Genomic DNA, 20,741 nt, shown 5'->3' on the forward strand with positions numbered 1-20,741 from the left:
AATGTAAAAAATCAAATAAATATGAAAGTTGGCATTAATAGAAGAATTGAGGGATAAAAAAGGTGTAAGACTTACTAAATGGCAGAAGTCCTGCATTATCAAAAGTTACTTAATTTTTTTAAGGAAGTACTGGGGATTGAACATGGCAACTCACATATGCAAAGCAGGCACTCAATTGTTACGCTGTACATGGATTAAACTCTTCAACAAAAGGTAGAGATCGCAGAGTGGATAAAAAAGCATACCCCAACTACAAAATGCTGACAAAATATTCACCTTAATTTCAAAATCACAAGTAGGATGAAAGTGAAATGATGGACACATGTAAATAGTGACCCAAAGGGAGACTGGGTAGCTATACTAATATCAAATGAAACAGACTTTAAGTCAAAAACACTGATGGGGGACAAATCAGGCCACTATATATTGCTAAAGTGGTCAAATAAGAGGACATAATTACATATATACCTAATGACAAGAGTCCCAGATTATATGAAACAAATACTGACAGAAATAGAAGGTAGAAACACACATGGTTCTACATTAATAATAGAAGACTTTATTTTCAATAATGGATAGAATATCTAGACAGAAGATCAATATGGAAATAGAAGACTTGAATGACACTATAAACCAACTAGACTTAACAAACATATATAAAACACTTTTACCTGATAGCAACAGAATACACATTCTTTTCTAGTGCACATGTATCATGTTCCAGGATAGACCGCATCTTAGGTCACAAAACAAGTCTTGGTAAGTTAAAAAATATTGCAATCATTCAATGTATCTTCTCCAACCATAATGGAATGAAGCTATAATAAAAAATAAACAACTGGGAGAGCGTCCGCCTACCACATGGGAGGTCCAGGGTTCAAACCCATATGGAGCTGACCCACGCACAGTGCTAATGTGTACAAGGAGTGCCAAGCCACTCATGGGTGTCCCCCGCGTAGGGGAGCCCGACGCGCAAGGAGTGTGCCCTGCAAGGAGAGCCACCCAGCATGAAAGAAAGTCCAGCCTGCTCAAGAGTGGCGCTGCACACATGGAGAGCTGATGCAGCAAGATGATGCAACCAAGAGAGACACAGATTCCTGGTGCCGCTGACAAGAATACAAGCAGACACAGAAAAACACACAGCAAATGGACTCAGAAAACAGACAGCTAGGGTGTCGGTGGGGGGGGGGGGCAGGAAGAGGAGAGAAATAAATAAAAAATAAATCTTAAAAAAATAAAAAAATAAACAACTGGAAAATGCATGAATATGAAAATGAAAGCAGAATATAGCAAAATTTTGGGGACACAGCAAAGGCAATGATGAAAGGGAAATTTATAGTTCTAAGTGCTTACATTAAAAAAGAAGAAAGGTGGGAAGCAGATGGCTCAAGCAATTACCTACAAATTACCTACACTGACTCAAAAAGAAGTAAAAACATTCAACAAAGCAAGCACAAATAAAGAGAATTAACACCAATACTGATCAAACACTTCCAAAAAACTGAAGTGACTGGGCTCTAGTCTACAATATGGAGGGGCTAGGTTTGATTCCCAGGACCTCCTGGTAAAGGCAAGCTGGCCCATATAATGAGCTCGCCCACGAAGAGGGCTGGCCCACGCAGGAATGCTGGCGCAGCAAGATGATGCAATGAAAAAGAAACAGAAGAGAGACAATAAGAGATGCAGCAGACCAGGGAGCTGAGGTGGCACAAGAGATTGAGCACCTCTCTCCCACTCCGGAAGGTCCCAGGATTGGTTCCTGGTGCTGTCTAAAGAGAGGACAAGCAGACACAGAAGAACACGTAGTAAATGGACACAGCAGACAATGAGGGGGGGTGGGATAGAAGAAATAAAAAAAAAAAAAATCTATCTATCTATATATAAAAAAGAAGGTCTCAATTCAGAGAGCTAATCCCCAAAATGGAAAATCTAGAGAAAACTAAACGCAAAGTGAGCAAAAGCAAGTTGTAACAACAAAGATAAATGAAATAGAGAACAACAAAAAAAATACGAAGAATCAAACAATATGAAGAATCAACGAAAAGATTTGAAAAGATCAATAACATCAACAAATCCTTAGACTTTTTTCTTAGTTAGAAAAAAAAGAGGACACAAGTAACTAAAATCAGAAATGAAAAGTTGAACATTTTACTACTGACCCCACAGAATAAAAAGAACAACTGTACATCAACAAGTAAGATAACCTAGATGAAATAGACCAATTTCTAGAAACACACAAATTACCTACATTGACTCAAAAAAAGTAGAAGTATTCAACAAAGCAAGCACAAATAAAGAGAATTAACACCAAAACTGATCAAACACTTCTTAAAAATTAAAGAGGAAACGCTTTGAGTGATTCTATGAGACTAGCATCACCCTAATACCAAATTCAGACAAAGTAATACCACAAGAAAATTAAAGACTAATATCCCTTATGAAAACAGATGCAAAAATCCTCAACAAAATACTAGCAAACTGTGACAGTTTGAAGTTCTTTTATGAATCCCAAAAAGGAAAGACTATGCTTGTAAATAAATCCAGTCCTGTGGGTATGAGACCCTTTCAATTGGTCTAGGTCACACTTATGGCCAACTTATCTTTTACAAGAGTGCCATGTTTTTTTTTGAGGTACCAGGGCCAGGGATTGAACCCAGGACCTCATATGTGGGAAGGTGGCGCTCAGCCACTGAGCCACATTGGCTCTCCTGAGTTGGTTTTTTCATTTGCTGCTTGTTGTGTGTTTCTTTGTTTTTAGGAGGCACCAGGGACCAAACCCAGGACCTCCCATGTGGGAAGCAGACACTCAACCACTTGGTCCACATCGGCTCCGCCAAGTGTTGTTTTTGACAAGAGTTGACCAGGGTCCACTCAGGGGGTAAAGAATAGTCTCTTCAACAAATCAGTGCTGGGAGAACTGGAAAGCTATGTGCAAAAGAATGAAGGTGGACACCTACCTCATACCATATACAAAAATTAACTCAAAAGGGATTAATGACCTAAATATAAGAGCAAGAACTATTTAATTCTTAAAGTAAAACATAGGGAAGTATCTTGAGGACTTGTATTAGGCAATGGTTTCTTAGACTTTACACTTAAAGCATAAGCAACAAAGGAAAAGGTAAATAAATGGGAGAGGACTCTATCAAGTAAAAAGTACAGATGGGAGAAAGTATTTGGAAACGACATGTCTGTTAAGGTTTAATATTCAAAATATATAAAGAACTCCTACAACTCAACAACAAGACAACCCAATTTAAAAAACGGGCAAAAGACTTGAGTTGACATTTCTCCAAAGATATACCAATGACCAAGAAACACAAGAGATGCTCAATGTCACCAGCCTTCAGTGAAATGCAAATCAAAACCATAGTGAAGTACCATTTCAAACCCTGTAGAATGGCCAATATTTTAAAAATGGAAAATAAGAACAGTTAGAGAGGATGTGGGGCAATATGAACCCTCATATGCTGTTGGTGAGAATGTGAAATGGTACAACCACTGTGGAAAACCATTTAACAAATCCTCATAAATTTAGAATCATCACATGGGCTGGGAATTCCACTTCTAGGTATATACTCCAAAGAACTGAAAGGAGGGTTTCAAACAGATATTTGTACCCTGATGTTCAGAGTTACATTATTCACAAAGGCCAAAAGGTGGAAGCAACCCAAGTGTTCATCAATAGAAGAATGGATTAAAAAAAGCATGTTATACCCATACATTGGAATATTACTCGGCCTTAAAAGGAATGAATTTCTGATAACATTGCTACAAGATGGATGAAAACTTGAAGACATCATGTTGAGTGAAATAAAAGGACACAAACTGAATTCTAAATTTCATTTAAATAGCCATCTCTCCATCTCAGAGTGACAGAGTATGCCAATGATGGAGTTGGTAAGATATTTAAATCCAGGGTATTGATACTTTGCACTGATAGATAACTTAAGCCCATTCATTGCATGATTCATCAGAAATCATTCTGTGTTAAAACAACCAAATGAAAACAGATCAAGGAAAGAGTCAATTTGTGAAGTGGCTTAAACCACAGGCAGTTAAATACTTTGCACAACAAACTGGACATGCAATACAGTGAATCTGGTGTATTTTACGGCTGTGAGGCAGCTTCATTGTGGTCCAGTGGTTAAGTATATATTTTGTGCATGGAAAGAAAAGTGACAACTAAGAGGGACAATCCTAAAGACCCTGAACAAGTTGAACCAAGAATCAAAGAACAGCAGCAATGCATAGACTCCTGCCACTATATCCCTACGAAAGAGAAATCAAGCATTTGAGTAAACTCATCATCATAATCAGATGCTTAGATGTCAGCAAAAAATTACGAGCCATACTAAGAAAATGGAAGACATGGCCCAAGAAAAGGAATATACTGAAGCCCCGAAGAGACATAGGATTTGATAAAATTAATTAACGAGATGTGAACAAATTTATTAAATTAAATTAATGAGTTGAAAGGCAATACGAATAAAGAGATGAATGACATCAAGAAGACACTGAGCTGACACAAAGAGGAATTTTGAAACCTGAATAGAAAAGTAACAGAGCTCATGGGAATGAAACACACGACAGGTGAGATAAAAAACATATTAGAGGCATATAATAGCAGACTTGAAATGATAGAAGAATAAGTAATACTGAAGACAAAACAGCTGAAATTGAGGAGTGGAAAGAACACAGGGAAAAAAGGATGGAAAAAAATGAGCCAGGAAAAAAAAAATTAACTAGAGCTCAGGGAGTAGAATGACAACATGAAACACAACAATATACAAGTCATGGGAGTCCCCGAAGGAGAAGAGAAGGGATAAGGGGCAAAAAAAGTTATCTGAGGAAATAAAAGCTGAAAATTTCCCAATTCTCTCGCAAGAAATGAACTTAGATGTCCAAGAAGCACAGGGTATCCCAATCAAAATAATTGCAAATAGACCTACTCCAGGACACATACTACTCAGAATGTCAAATGTCAAAGTAAAAACGAAAATTATGAGAGGGGCAAGGGAGAAATAAATCATAACATACATGGAATGCCTAGTAAGACTTAGTGTAGATTTCCCATCAGAAACCATGAAGGTGAGAAGACAGTGATACGATATATTAGGATACTGAAAGAGAAAATTGCCAGCTGAGAATTCTTCATCTGGGAAAAATGACCTTCAAATATGAAGGTAAGTATGAAATAGTCACAAATAAATAGAAACTAAGAGAGTTTGCAAAACAGAATCCACTTTTGCAGGAAATATTAAAGGAAGTCTTAGAGTCCAAAAGAAAAAACAGGAGAGAAAGGCTTGAGGAGAGTACAGGAGAAAGAATAGCAGAAAGGATAACCAAAAGAGAAAAAAGGTGAAAATAATATGACATATGAAAACCAATGAATAAAATGGTGGAAGTAAATAAAGCATTTACAGTAATATTATTGAATGTAAATGGAATAAACTCCCCAATCAAAAGATACAGGCTGAGAGAATGGATTAAAAAACATGAGCCATCCATGAGCTGTTTATAAGAGACTCCACTCACCTTAGACCCAGGGATATAAACTGGTTGAAGGTGAAAAGTTAGAAAACAATACTCCATGCAAACAGTAATCAAAAAAGGGCAGGGGTAGCTGTACTAATAGGGACAAAACAGACTTCAAATGCAAAAAAGTTATGAGATACAGAAGGCCATTACACATGAATAAAAGGAACAATCCATCAGAAAGGTATAACAGTCATGAGTATTTATGCACCTAACCAGGATACCCCAAAATACATGAGACAAACTCTAGCAAAACTAAGGGAGAAGATACATACCTCTACAAAAATGTTGGAGACAGCAACACCACATTTACATCATTAGACAGAAAAAGTAAGACAGAAGATCAACAAGGAAACAGAGAACTTGAACAATATGATGAACAAGTTAGACCTAACAGACATATACAGAATGTTGTACCCAAACTCAGCAGGTTATACATTCTCTCAAGTATCCACAGATCTTCCAGGATAGACCACTTGTTAGGTCACATGCAGCTTTCAATAAATATAAAAAGATTGAAATTATACAAAGCACCTTCTCAGATCATAATGGAATGAAACTGGAAATCATTAATAGACATGAAAGAGGTAAATTCACAAACACACTCGTAAATGATTAGTGGGTTAATGAAGAAATAGCAAGTGAAATCAGTAAATATATGGAGACAAATGAAAATAAGAACACAACTTATCAAAACTTATAGGCTACAGTGAAGGTAGTCTTGAGAGGGAAATTTATAGCCCTAAATGTCTGCATTAAAAAGGAAGAGCTAATATCAAAGATCTAACTGTATAACTGGAAAAACTAGAAAAAGAACAGCAAACCAATCCCAAAGCAAGCAGAAGGAAACAAAGATCAGAGTAGAAATGAATGAAATTGAGGGGGGAAAAAAAAAAAAGGAAAATCATAAAACCAAAAGCTGGTTCTTTGAGAAGATCAATACAATTGACAGAACCCTAGCTGGACTAACAAAGAAAAAAGGAGAGAAGATGCAAATAACTACAATCAGAAATGAAAAAGGGGAAGTTATGACTGACCCCAAAGAAACAAAAAGAATCATAAGAGGATATCAGGAGAAACTGTACGCCAAAAAACTAGACAACCTACATGAAATTGGACAAATTCCTAGAAACGCACAACCTACACTGATGCTACCAAGAAACACAAGAACTTAAACCAATCATATTTAAAGAAATTAAATCTGTCATAAAAAATTTCCCAACAAACCAAAGTCCAGGACCAAATGGTTATACAGGTAAATTCCACCAGCATTTTGAAAAGAATTAACAGCAATCCTGTTTTCCTGTTTAAGTTCTTCCAAAAAATTAAAGGGGTAAGGAAATTACCCAACATATTTTATGAAGCCAGAATCACCTTAATACCAAAGCCAGATAAAGACATTACAAGAAAAGGCAATTACAGACCAATTTCTCTAATGAACTTTGATGTAAAAATCCTCAACAAAATACTTGTAAACTGAATCCAACAGCATACCAAAAGACTTATATATCACAACCAAGTGGGATTTATTTATGTAATGCAAGGCTTGTTCAACATAAGAAAATCAACCAGCGTAATACACTTCATTAACAAACTGAAGGGAAAAAAAACACATAATCATCTCAATCAATGGAGAAAAAGCATTTGACAAAACCCAGCATCCTTTCTTGATAAAAACACTTGGAAAGATAGGAATAGAAGGAAAATACTTCAGTCTGATAAAAGACATATAGAAAACCTTCAGTCAACACTGTACTCAATGGAAAGGTTGAAAGCTTACCCTCTAAGAATGGGAAGAAGACAAGGATGTCCACTGTCACCATTGTTTTTCAACACTGTACTAGAAGTTCTAGCTAGAGCAATTAGAGAAGGAAAAAAAATTAAAGGCACCCAAATAGGAAAAGAGGAAGTGAAATTCTATTTGTGGATGACATCGTCCTGTATTCAGAAAATTCTGAAATGTCTATAACAAAGCTACTTAAGCTAATAAATGAATTCAGAAAAATGGCAAATACAAAATCACCATGTAAAAATCAGTACAATTTTTGTACACTAGTCCTGAACAGTCTGAGGAGGAAATAAGGGGAAAAAATTCATTTATAATAGCAACAAAGGGACTCAAATACCTAGGAATCAATTTAACCAAAGAAGTACAGGACCTATATGCAGAAAACTACAAAAAAAATGCTAAAAGAAAATAATGAAACTTAAACAAATGGAAAGGCATTCTATGTTTATAGACTGGAAGACTAAAAAACGTGAAGAAGTCAAGCCTATGCAAACTGATTTATTGATGCAATGCAATACCAATCAAAATTCCAACTCTACAGAAATAGAAAAGGCAATTACTAAATTCGTTTGGAAGGAAAAGGGCACCCAAATAGCCAAAAGGTTTCTAGAAAAGAAGAGCAACATGGGAGGAATTTTACTGCCTGACCTTCAAACATATTACAAAGCTACAGTGGTCAAAAGAACATGGGACTAGCATTAACAACAGACACATAGATCAGTGGAATAGACCTGAAAGTACAAAAATAAACTCTCACCTCTATGGCCAATGAGGTTTTTGACAAACCTACCAAGTCCATGACAATGGGACATACCATTTCTTCAACAAATGGTGCTGGGGAAATTGGTTATCTATAACTAAAAGAATTAAAGAGGACCTCTCACTCCCTATACAAGAATCAACTCAAAATGGATCAAAGACCTACAAGGAAAAGCTAAGACTAGAGAACTGCTAGAAGAAAATGTAGGGAAACATCTTAAAGACTTTGTGATAGGTGGTGGTTTCTTGGATATAACACCCAAAGCATGAGCAACAAAGAAAAAATAGATAAATGGGACCGCCTCAAAATTAAACACTTGTACATCTCACAGGACTTTGTCAAAAGGGTGAAAAGGCAGTTGACTAAATGGGATAAAGTATTTGGAAATCACATGTCTGATAAGGGTTTAATATCCATGATATACAAAGAGATGCTACAATTCAGCAAAAAGTCAAATGAACTGATTAAAAAATGGGGAAAAGACTTGAATAGGCATATGTCCAAAGGAGAAATATGAAAGGCAAAAAGACATGAAAAAAATGTTCAAATCACTAATGATTAGGGAAATGCAAATCAAAACTACAATGAGATATCATTTCACACCTATCAGAATGGTCACAATTAAAAAAAGACAGAGAACTACAAATGTAAGAGAGGATGTGGAGAAAACACTTATTCACTGTTGGTGGGAATGTAGAATGGTACATCCAGTGTGGAGGACTGTTTTGGCAGTTCCTAAGGAAAGTGAATATAGATTTGCCCTGTGACCTTAAAATACCACTACTGCTGTATATACCCAGAACTGAAAGCAGTTAACATGAACAGACGTCTGCACACCGATGTTCATAGCAGCATCATTCATGACTGCCAAAAGCTGGAAGCAACAGAGATGTCCATTAAATGATGAATGGATAAACAAATTGTGGTATATTCACATGATGAAATATTATGCAACTGTAAGAAGAAATGAACTCATAAAGCATATGGCAACATGGATGAACCTGGAGGACATTATGTTGAGTGAAGCAAGCCAGACCCAAAAGGACAAATACTGTATGACAGCGATCCTATGAACTAAATATATTGTATAATATCATGCAGTTAATAACTTGAATATGAGTCACCAGAAAATAGAATGAGGTTAGATGATGGAAAACTGAGGGTTAACTTGTGTAGAACTGGTAAAAAAGGATGTGTGTTAATCTTTGGAAATGAATAGAAATGGTGAAAGCTGAACAAAATGTTTGTAATTAGCAGTACTATCACGTGGGTATCAAAGTGGTTTAAAGGGAATGTCTAAGGTTATGTATATTACTAAAAGGAAAGCTGAAAAATGTAACATGGAAGTCTATAACATAGGAAAACCACATGTGAAATACAAATATGGGTAAAATTGCATAATTAACACTACAAGGTAACATCTGACAATAAAAAAAGTCATGCTCAATGAATGACACCAGACACAAAGAACTACTATTGTATGATTTCATTTATATAAAATGTAAATATAAATCAATATATAAAGGTTAAGTAGGATAAGTGGTTATGTAGGGCTGAAGAAGGACTGCTAAGGGGTGTGGAGTTTTTCTTTTTGGAGCAATGAAATTGTTCTAAATTTTTTGTGGTGATGAATGCACAACATTGTGATTACATTAAAAGCCACTGATGATACACTTTTGATAGTGTATGGTATATGAACATATCTCAATAAAACTGCTTAATAAATAAAGATGTACAAGAACAGCTGGAAATAGGAGCTATGTACATCAGGGGAAGCACAGAGAGGTCAAGAAGTGAAGAATTTTCTCATTTGCTTAATGAAAACGCTCTAAAGATGACTGCGATGACAAAGTGATTATACGAAATACCATTGATTATACACTTTGGATGAAGTATATGCTTTATTAATATGTGTAAGTAAAATTGATTTGTTAAAAAAAAAGATACAAGAGGAGTTCTAGAATGACGGCGTCAGAGTAACGTAGGCAGGGCTCAACTTTCTCACAACAATGAAGAAGGGTGAAAAGCTGTCCAAGGGACGTGCTTTGTGGGTCAGTAGACCAGGACAGTACTGTGCCACTTGCAGAAGGGTGAGGGACAGAGAGACAAAGAACCCAAAACAACTACTGTGAGTTACTAAACCCCACCCTTACGGGACGTAGCCTGGATAATACCTCTGGCCCACTGCAGCTGACTAGGAGGGAACCGAGGTCTTCCTCCCAGGGAAGAGGCTGGGTGCGGCCAAGGGCAAAGAATGGTTTCTCTTCAGTGAATTCGGTTAGCAGAGCCCACTTTGAATCTCAGCTTTGGCCAGACCAGAAACACAGGCCAGCAGAGGTTGAAAGAAACACCTCTTTGGCAAGGTTCACTGACGACCGCCAACTGCTGGCTAGCCAGGAAACTGAAGGAAGAAAAACCCCTTTTAGGACTCATTTAACGTGGGAGAAATTCTGTGCTTCACTAGAGTCCTTGGTCCAATTTTGACAACTTAAGCTGGGGCAATTTTGAAGATGTAGAATAAGTTGAACCAAAAATCAAAGAAAAACCATAAAAAACAAAAACAAAAAAATCCAGAAAACTACTAGGTGAGAGAGGAATTGACCGTAAGAGTAAATTCACCAGTATATTCAGATGCCTAGACATCCTCAAAAAATTACAAGCCATACTAAGAAACAAGAGATGGCCCAGCAAAGGAACAAACCAAATATCCTGACAAGATATAGGATTTAAGACAACTAATCAATAATTATCATATAAATCTCCTAAATCAATTCAAAGAATTGAAGGAAAATATGAATAAAGAGATAAAGAATATTAAGATGACACTGGGTAAGCATAAAGAACAGCTGGAAAGCCTGCAAAGAAAATAATAGAGCTTATGGGGATGAAAAACACAATGGATGAGATTTAAAAATACATTAGAGGGAAGCAGATGTGGGTCCAGTGATTGGGCTTCCCCCTACCATACGGGAGGACCTGGACTCGATCCCTGGGGCCTCCTGGTAAAAAGTGTGCTCATGCAGTGAGCCAGTGCCCGTGCAAGTGAGTCATGCAGCAAGATGATGACACAACGAAAGAGAGACGAAGGGGAGAGTCAAGGCGAGGCACAACAGAACCCAGGAACTGAGATGACCCAAGTGATAGGGCAACTCTCTCCACATCAGAGGTCCCCATGATCGAATCCCGGTGAGGGCTACAGGAGAAAAATGAGAAGACCAAAAAAAAAAAAAAGAGAGAGAGAAAGAGATACAGATCACACAGGAAATGGACACAGACAGCAAAAACAGCAGGGTGGGGTGGGAGGGGGAGGAAAAACAAAAAATAAAAAAATAAAACACACATACTCTCTAAGAAAAAATACATTAGAGGGAACAGATGTGACTCAAGTAATTGAACACCTGCTTCCCATATGGAAGTCCCGGGTTCTGTTCTCAGTGCCTCCTAAAAACAAGAAACAAACAGTTGAAAAAACCATCTCTCATTGGTGAGTGGATGTAGCTCAGTGGTTGAATATCTGCATCCCGTGTATGAGGTCCTGGGTTCGATCCCTGGTACCTCCTTAAAAAAAAAGACACAAGAAAGAGAAAGTAAGGCTTATGATGTTCCAAGGTAATAAATGGCAGCCCGCGCTCTGTGGACAGGAGAGAGGTGGGGAGAAATGTTAGAAAAGTACTGAGTCCAGGTGTGGTGACAGGGCTGTTGCCCTAAGATGACAATGTACATTTTTTTTAAGATGATACTTGAGACTCAACCACAATGACAACTCATCATCCTGGGATGAGAGAATAAAGTAGAGGCAAGCAGCTAAGGCACTTCTTTGTCCAATGAAACAAAGAATAGGATTATACTCCTTTTAGGTGTTTGGTAAGAGAAGTATGAATGGGCCATCTAGCCCTTTCAGCTAACTTAGCAGAAATCATGTGAAAACTAAAAATAAATTCTCACAGAAAATTTAAAAATTAAATAATTCCTCAAAACTAAGTAGGGTGTATCCCAGAAATATAAGAATAGCCCCCAAATTTCAATATGATAAAGAGAATCTATTTCAAACTAAGTATCAGTAATACCATTTGTTGGTAAAAGGACAACAGTATTCCCCTAATAAAAGAAGCAAAAGAAAGAGGCCCAGTAGCAACAAAAATACTTACATTCTGACCAAGGCAATCAAATGTAAAACAGAAATAAGTGGAGTGCACATTATAATAGAGGGAAGAAGAAAATGATCACTCCTTACAGAGGACAAAGCCCACGTCTCTCTCCTGGAGTGCATTCTCAGTCCATCCATTACATTGCCAGAGGAGCCAGCACCATGACCCAGGCCTGGCTACCTCACCCAGCTCTCCTCTTCCCACGCTCCCTGGCTCAGGCTGTTGCACCTGCACTGCCCTTGCTGCTGCTCCTCATACATGCCACCCACCCACCATGCAGCTGTCTTTGCCTGGAGACAGGCAGATACCAGGTTCACTTCATTCAGGTCTCTGCTCAAACGCCACCTCCTCAGAGAAGAATTCTCCTGACACTCCTTTCTGAAAATATACACGCTCTGTCACCAGTTTTGCACTTATCCTGCTTTGCTTATCTTGATACTTTCCATAATTGGACATTATTTTCTATATCTGTTTCTTTGCATATTACCTGGATGTCCCCACTACAATGTAAGTGAATATTAAGGCAAAGACTTTGTTATTACATTCATCACTATATCTAGAATCCTAGAACCATGCCTGGCACAGCACAGGTATGACTGGATTCAATTGGTAAATTAATTAGACTATATACCTAGGACACTCAGAAGAATCCATTTAAAATCACTACAGGAAGTGGATGTGGCTCAAGCATTTGGATGCCACATACCACGAGAGGTCCTGGATTCAGTTCCTGGTGCCTCCTGGAGAGGACAAGCAAGACAGCAAGCTGACCCAATGGGCTGGCATGGTGAACTGATGTAACAAATAGACACAAAGAAGAAGCACAATGAGAGACACAGCAAAGCAAGGAACAGAGGAGGTTCAGGTGATTAGGTGCCTGTCTCCCGCATGGGAGATCCCAAATTTGGTTTCTGATGCCTCCTAAAGAGAAGATGAGAAGACGAAGAGACACAGAGAACACACAATGAATGGGCACAGCAGACAATAAGCACAAACAAGGGGGTGGAGAGAGGAGAAATAAATAAGATAAATCTTAAATAAAATAAAACCATTAATTCAAAGAGCTCCCACAGTAGCGACTTGTAAAATCAAGAAGAATATTTCTCAGCAAAAACAAATTAGAAAATTAAGATATGAAAAACATCTCATTCACAATAGCAAATGTATCCCATTGCATACATTAGCAATAATCTAATGGTATATATTAAGAAAACACTTAAAGAATATTTGAGCAGAGAAAAACATAACTTTGTAGTTACGAAGATTAAATACTGTAAAAGTATATCATCCCAAATTATTTTACAGATTTCAAAATTACAGTGGGATTTTACAAAAGTAGTTGAAATAACAATTCTAAAGCTCTCTGAAAAAATAATTGTGAATAAAAACACATCAAAACTGCAATGTTAATAATAAAGGCTTGCATCTACTCAGACAATAAACTGTTTATTTGGAGAGCAACTTGATAACACATATTAAGTCTTAAAATTTGGGATTTTACTTCTAAATTTTATTCTAAGGAAATTAGTGATGCTCATAAAGCCACAAATATGACTTTTCCTCGCACCAAAAAAAGCAAACATATCCAGCATAAGGAACTGGTTTTACAAACAATGCACCTGAATACTAAGCAGCTATTTAAGCAGTAACTGAAACATCTGGAAGCTTGGTTAAAATGAGGGGATTAATCACATTATGAACTGTCAGTAAAGGGTTTTAAGAAGATGTAAATGTATAAGGGCAAAATAAATGGGAGGAAAGATTCTAAGTATGAGATTTCAAGAAAATATGAATGCCAGAAAGGGGAGAGACAATAGCAAAGCAGAGGAAGTTTGAGATAAGCAAGGAGAAGCCAAGTTGTCTGACTCCTAGAACTCCAGGGGGTTCAGGACTTGGAAGCACCAAGCATCCCTGAAAGTCAGAGTCAGCCCAGAACTGGAAACAAGATAACTAGGTGAAAATATACCCCCCGAGTGAGTGGACCCCAATTCCCTGGCCCAACCCAGACAGTGGCTCCCACTGACCTACCCGCTGAGGAGGGGTTTAAGCAGTTATGGAACTTGGGTGAAAGGCCAGCAGGGGCAGCAGGGAGCAGCAGGGAGACAGTGCTGAGAGCAGGGAAGCCAGGGAAAGCTGCTTCAAGCTTCCTGCTCCTGAGGGGGAGAGACCACCAGTCCTCCTCAAGCAGATAGAGGACTCGTTCAGGAAAAACCAAATGCTCCTAACACTCGACCTCCAGACACAGAACGTAGAAAGGCGAACAGTAGACTGCCTGAGTTCCAATCCTAGTTCTACCATTTACTCACATGCCAGAATTATGACTTTTAAGTAAATTACTTAAGCTTTTTGGAAACCTTAGTTTCCTTATCTACCATGTGGCACTTTTGTGAAGAGTCAGCTTGACTGCCTGTCAAGATCCGGTCATTTACCCACTGCCATGACCAAATGCCTGGCTGCAGGTGGAGTCTGTCTCCCTGCCCCGTCAGGCCTGCCTGTCCACCTTTCGTCAACTGAAGGTGAACAGAGCCAGGGGCACATCTAAGCAAAAGCTTTCTGAGCAGCATGCACTGACGCACACCCTCTTTCCCTCTGCCATGAGACCTGCGTGTCCCAGATAGGTGCTCCTTTGGCCTGGGTCTCAGAAAGCAAGTGAGAAAAGAGCCACAGCGACAGACCTGTAGTCCCCGTGAACTGCCTGTATGTAATAGAAGTGAGAAAAACCTGTTTACTAGAGAAAACCACTGAGATCTGTGGCTTGTTGGTTGCTGTAGCAAGGCAAACATGCTGAAGAGACAACTTTTTACTTTCAGCTTTCCAAAAGCCTTGGGAGTACCTGGAGAGGGACTCTTTAGCAACATTCTTCATCCTAAGAATATGCTTGGCCTCAATTCAAGCAACTGGGAGTTATACTATTTGTGGTATCTAAATGTCAGGAACCTATGATCACTTAATGAAGGGAGGAAATACACATTAACTGGTCACCCTAATATGCCACATACCATGCAACAAAAGATATTTAATCCTTAAAAAAACCCCATAGAATAAGTTACATTTATAACGCTTACTTAAAAGATGAGTATTATCACCTTCTCAGAATTAAGTAAAATGCCTAGTCCGGCAATGACCATTATAAAGCTTCCAACTCAGGTGGGCCTGTCTCCAAGCCCACACCCTTCCCACCACGGTGCTGGGATCACTGTGCTATATGCTTTATTCTTTAGGATCCACTCCCCTCCAAGCATCTAGCACATTGCCTGGAATAGTTAAGAGTACAAAAAAATTTGAGGAACTAAATTGAAAAAAAAAAAAAAAAAAAAAAGATTTCCTTTATATACATACATCAAAATACATAAAATACAAAACCTTTCAAACTATAGATATATTAAAAGAAAATGGTATTAAATATCTGTCACACACATAAACAAAGATGGGATTTATAAACTTAGAAGCATCTGAAGAAATCAGAGCAACAGACCAATTGGTTAAAGTTAATAAATAAATTAACAAAGTAAAGTTCTGGCTGTGAACTACTATCCTCCCTAAAAGGACCAAAATTAAATGGCAAATTACATGCCTTCCAAAATAACTGCAGCAAATAGTTCATATTCTAATTATATCAATAAATTCAACTCGGGAAACGGACTTGGCCCAGTGGTTAGAGCATCCGTCTACCACATGGGAGGTCCGCGGTTCAAACCCCGGGCCTCCTTGACCCGTGTGGAGCTGGCCCATGCGCAGTGCTCATGCGCGCAGGGAATGCCGTGCCACGCAAGGGTGTCCCCCGCGTGGGGGAGCCCCACGCGCAAGGAGTGCGCCCGTGAGGAAAGCCGCCCAGCGTGAAAAGAAAGTGCAGCCTGCCCAGGAATGGCGCCGCCCACACTTCCCGTGCTGCTGATGACAACAGAAGCAGACAAAGAAACAAGACGCAGCAAATAGACACCAAGAACAGAGAACCAGGGGAGGGGGGGAAATTAAATAAATAAATAAATCTTTAAAAAAAAAAAACTTAAATAAATAAATAAATAAATTCAACTCTTTTAGAAAGTGATTTGAGATAAAAATAGCCTTATACTCTTTGACCCAATAATTTTACTATGGCAAGTTATCTTAAAGAAATGAATTAGTGCAATACACCACATTAATAGAATGAAAGAAAAAAACACATGATCATCTCAGTTGATGCAGTAAAAGCATCTGACAAAATCCAGCACTCGTTTTGATAAAAACACTTAGAACATGAGAAGGAAACTTCCTCAATACAACAAAGGACATATATGGAAAACCCACAGCTAACATCATACTCAACAGTGAAAGGCTGAAAGCTTTCCCTTTAAGATCACGAACGAGACAAGGATGCCCACTGTCACCAGTGTTATTTAACATTGTACTAGAAATTCTAACCAGAGCAATCAGGCAAGAGAAGGAAATAAAAAGCATCCAAAGTGGAAAGGAAGAAGTAAGAGTCTCTGTATTTGCAGATGACCCAGTCCTATATATACAAAATCTTGAAAAACCCACAACACAAAGCTACCATAACAACATGCAAAAACCATATTCTAAGTAATGAATAATGTGAAGAGAAAATCAAGAAAAAAATTCATTTACAATAGCAACTAAGATTATCAAATATTCAGTAATAAATGTAACCAAGGATGTAAAGGACTTATACACAGAAAACTTAAAACATTGCTAAAAGAAATGAAAGAAGACATTCTATATGGTGGGTAGAAGACTAAACATTGTTAAGATTTCAAATTTACCAAAGCAATTTACAGATTCAATGCAATCCCAATGAAAATTTCAACAGCTTTCTTTGCAGAAACGGGAGGGTAAGGGGTCCCGAATAGTCAAAGCCATCTTCAAAAGGAATGAAGTTGGAAGACTCACATTTTCTGATTTCAAAACTTATTACAAAGCCACAGTAATTAAAACAGCTGGTACAGGCAAAAGGACAGACCAATGGAATCAAACTTAGAATTCACTAATAAACCCTCATACTTACAGCCAATTGATTTTTGTCAAGGTGCCAAATCCACTCAGTAGAGAAAGAACTATCTCTTCAACAAAAGGTGCTGGGAGAATTGGCTAATGATTATCCAATTCTCCCAGCACCTTTTGAATTGGTCCTTATGTTAGGTAATGGTTTCTTAGTCTACACCAAAAGCACAAGCAACAAAAGAAAAATTAGGCAAACGCAACAATCAAAATTAAACTCTTGTACACTGAAGGACTTTACAAAGAAAGTAAGACAACCTACTCAAAAGGAGAAAATATTTGGAAAATCATATCCAAAAAAGGTTGAAGATCCAGAATTTAAAAAAAAAAAAACTCCTACAACTCAACAGCAAAAGGACAAACAATCCAATTACAAAATGGGCAAAAGATTTGAATAAACATTTCTCCAAAGAATACAAATGGCTAATAAGTTTATGAAAAGATGCTCAACATCATTAGACAACAGAGAAATGCAAATCAAAAGCATGAGATATCATTTCACACCCCCTAGAATGGCTACTATTCAAAAAATGGAAAATTACAAGTTTTGGAGAGGATGTAGAGAAATAGTGGCAAGGTAAAATGGTAGAGCCACTGTGGAAAACAGTTTGGCAGTTCCTTAGAAAGTTAAGTGTGCTCACTTTGGCAGTACATATACTAAAACTGGAATGATACAGAGAAGATTAACAAGGCCTCTAGCAAGAATGACACGCAAATTTGTGAAGCATTCCTTTTTTTTTTTTTAATTAATTTATTTCTCCCCTCCCCCCCACTGTCTGCTCTCTGTGTCCATTTGCTGAGTGTTCTTCTGTGTCTGCTTGTATTCTCATTAGGCGGCTCTGTGAACAGATACTGGGACGTACTGGAGCAGGAGAGGTGATCATTCTCCTGTGCCACCTTAGCTCCCTGTTCTGCCACATCTCATTGTCTCTCCTCTGTGTCTCTTGCTGTGTCATCTTGCAGCTCTCCACATTGGCCGGCACTCCATGTGGGCCAGCACTCCATGTGGGACAGCTTGCCCTCAACAGGAGGCCCCGGGCATCAAACCCTGGACTTCCTAGGTGGAAAATGGGAGCCCAAATGCTTGAGCCACATCTGTTTCCCTGTTCCATATTTCTGATACGGGCCATTATATATCTTTCCATAACCTGCAGAATTGGGTAATGTAAATTATAATCCATGCTTAGTGGCAGTGCTCCAAAATGTGTTCATCAGTTGCAATGAATGTACACACTGATGAGGGATGCTGTTAACGTGGAAAAGTGTGGAAGATGTGGGGAGCGGTGCATGTGGGAATCCCCTGTATTTTTTATGTAATATTTATGTAATCTAAGTATATTATAAAAATTAAACTTAAAAAATAAATAAAAAAAGAAAGCTAAGTATAGAATTACCAGATGACCCAGTAATCCCACTTCTAGGTATATACCCATAAGAAGTGAAAGCAGGGACTCAAAGAACACTAGTCAGCTGTAAATGGAATGAAGTTCTGATACATGCAATAACACTGATTAACCTTGATGATACCATGTTGACTGTAATAAATACCGAAGGACAAATATTATATGAGCTCACTGAAATGAATCAGAAGAAGCAACTTCAGAGTCAGAAACTAGAATACAGATTACCAGGGGCCAGGGTAGGATAGGGAATGGGGAGTTAATGCTTAATTGGTACAAAGATTCTGTATGGTATGATAGAAAAGTTTTGGTAATGGATGTTGTTGATGGCAGAACAACATTGTGAACATGATTAACACCACTAAATTATATATCTGACTGTGCTTAAAAGGGGAAATTTTAGATTGTGTATGTTATTAGAATAATTTTTTTAAAAGAAGCCATAGATGACCTTACAATGAACTCTAAGGTAAACTACTGTCTACAGTTAATTGTATAATTATAATAATATTGTTTCATCAATAGTAATAAAGGCACCACACTAATGCAAGGTGTTAATAATAGGAAAAACATGTGTAAAGGGGACAGTATAACAGAACTCTGTATTTTCTGCATGATTTCTCTAGAAACCTACATATTTAATTAAAAAAGAAAAAAAGAAAAAACATATACTGGAACACACATAACTGTGAATTCAAGAGTCATTAAACAAATTTTAATCAATTTTTCTTACTCATTACACAACTCATAAAATACTTAAAGGCATAAAAATATTCTCTCAGTATACCAAAAGGCTATTATTCCCTAAATTCCAATTACTCCTAAAATAATTTAGAAAAATATAAGAGGATTACCTTATTGATATCGTCTGTTGTAAATCCACTTTGTTCTAAGAGGTCTCTGATAGCTTCTACACATTTATTAAAAAGTGAAGAACACAGGAGTTCAAATCTTGCCCTGCACACACACACGCACACACACACAAAGATGAGAAAGAGGAGGAGGAAAGGATTAGGACAATCAAACAAGGCACCTTTTTCTTTAAAGAGGAATGCAAGCCCTAAGGAAACAGTTCACTTTGGAGAGTTGATTTATGGTCAGAACAGCATATTAAACATCTAGCAGTGCAATATCATTGGCGGGGGGGGGGCAGAAATGGTTTAAGCAATTCATCTATGAACATGAAGACATTTAATATCAAATTCAGGTTAAAGTCTATCTTGCCCATGGCCTACTTACAAACTTTCAAAATAACCTAATACATATCCAATGTATGGCATTCCCAACAGTAAATCTATTGATCCCAACCAAATCATCATTTAGAGTTTTTGTCATTTTTCTATGTTTAAGTGTTTTAAAAAGTAATTCTACTCATTATTTCTTTATAGTTTGAGATTGTTATACCTAACTTTAGTCCTTTTGTACCCTCTGAGAAGCCTGAAAGCTAGCATATAATAAAATGTTAAGAAATACCTCTATTCATGAAAAATATACTCCCTGATTTCATATTGAACTTTATAAAGGCAAAATGAGTGAATCTGAAGTTTATTTGTGATAAATTAAACGTCCTTTTATGGTTGAAATCTTTCTTATAAAGGCAAAATTTCCTTAATGAAAAATGACAAAGTTCCATCTCCTTTTGAATTACTGAAATTAATAAACAAACATATAGTGAGTACCTGGTTACAAATTAAGTGCTATGCTAATAATTCTGGAAATAGAAAAGAAATACAGATATTTTACACACAGATTGGTAAATTAAACACCTTTTTATCTTTCTGGTTATAGCTTTCAATCTCTCCCAAAAGATCAGGAGCAGTGCTGTTGCAACAGAACCGCTGTCAACCACAAGCCACAGGTGACTGTTGAGCACTTCAGCTTTGGCTAGTGCTAATGAGGAAGTGAATTTTTTACATAATTTTAATTAATTTAAATTTAAATAGCCACAGGTGGCTACTGTGTACTGTATTAGTCAGAGCAGGTCTAGAGTCTTCAGGAAAGACCAGGGCACATGAGGATGGCAAACTACAAGGGTCAGATGAGAAGATACTTTAGCCAAGTATAGTCAGTACAGAATCCTAAAAATAATATAATGCTGTAATTCTGGAAAT

The 20,741-nt window shown here is 37.5% G+C and overlaps 1 protein-coding gene and 1 non-coding gene across 2 annotated transcripts in view; one reads left to right on the forward strand and one right to left on the reverse strand.

Annotated features, from left to right (window-relative positions):
- HSPA14 (heat shock protein family A (Hsp70) member 14) overlaps nt 1-20,741 on the reverse strand; it is a 46,563-nt gene that overhangs the window by 10,550 nt on the left and 15,272 nt on the right. Inside the window, exon 10 of the mRNA XM_004450989.5 lies at nt 19,485-19,587. Within this exon, the coding sequence (XP_004451046.1) occupies nt 19,485-19,587 (103 nt within the window). The remainder of the gene's footprint in view (nt 1-19,484; nt 19,588-20,741) is intronic.
- LOC111762466 (U6 spliceosomal RNA) lies at nt 17,864-17,969 on the forward strand. The gene has a single exon (XR_002795571.1). It is a non-coding gene; the product is annotated as a U6 spliceosomal RNA (small nuclear RNA).

Source organism: Dasypus novemcinctus, chromosome 20, assembly GCF_030445035.2.
Source record: "Dasypus novemcinctus isolate mDasNov1 chromosome 20, mDasNov1.1.hap2, whole genome shotgun sequence".
NCBI lineage: Eukaryota > Metazoa > Chordata > Mammalia > Cingulata > Dasypodidae > Dasypus > Dasypus novemcinctus.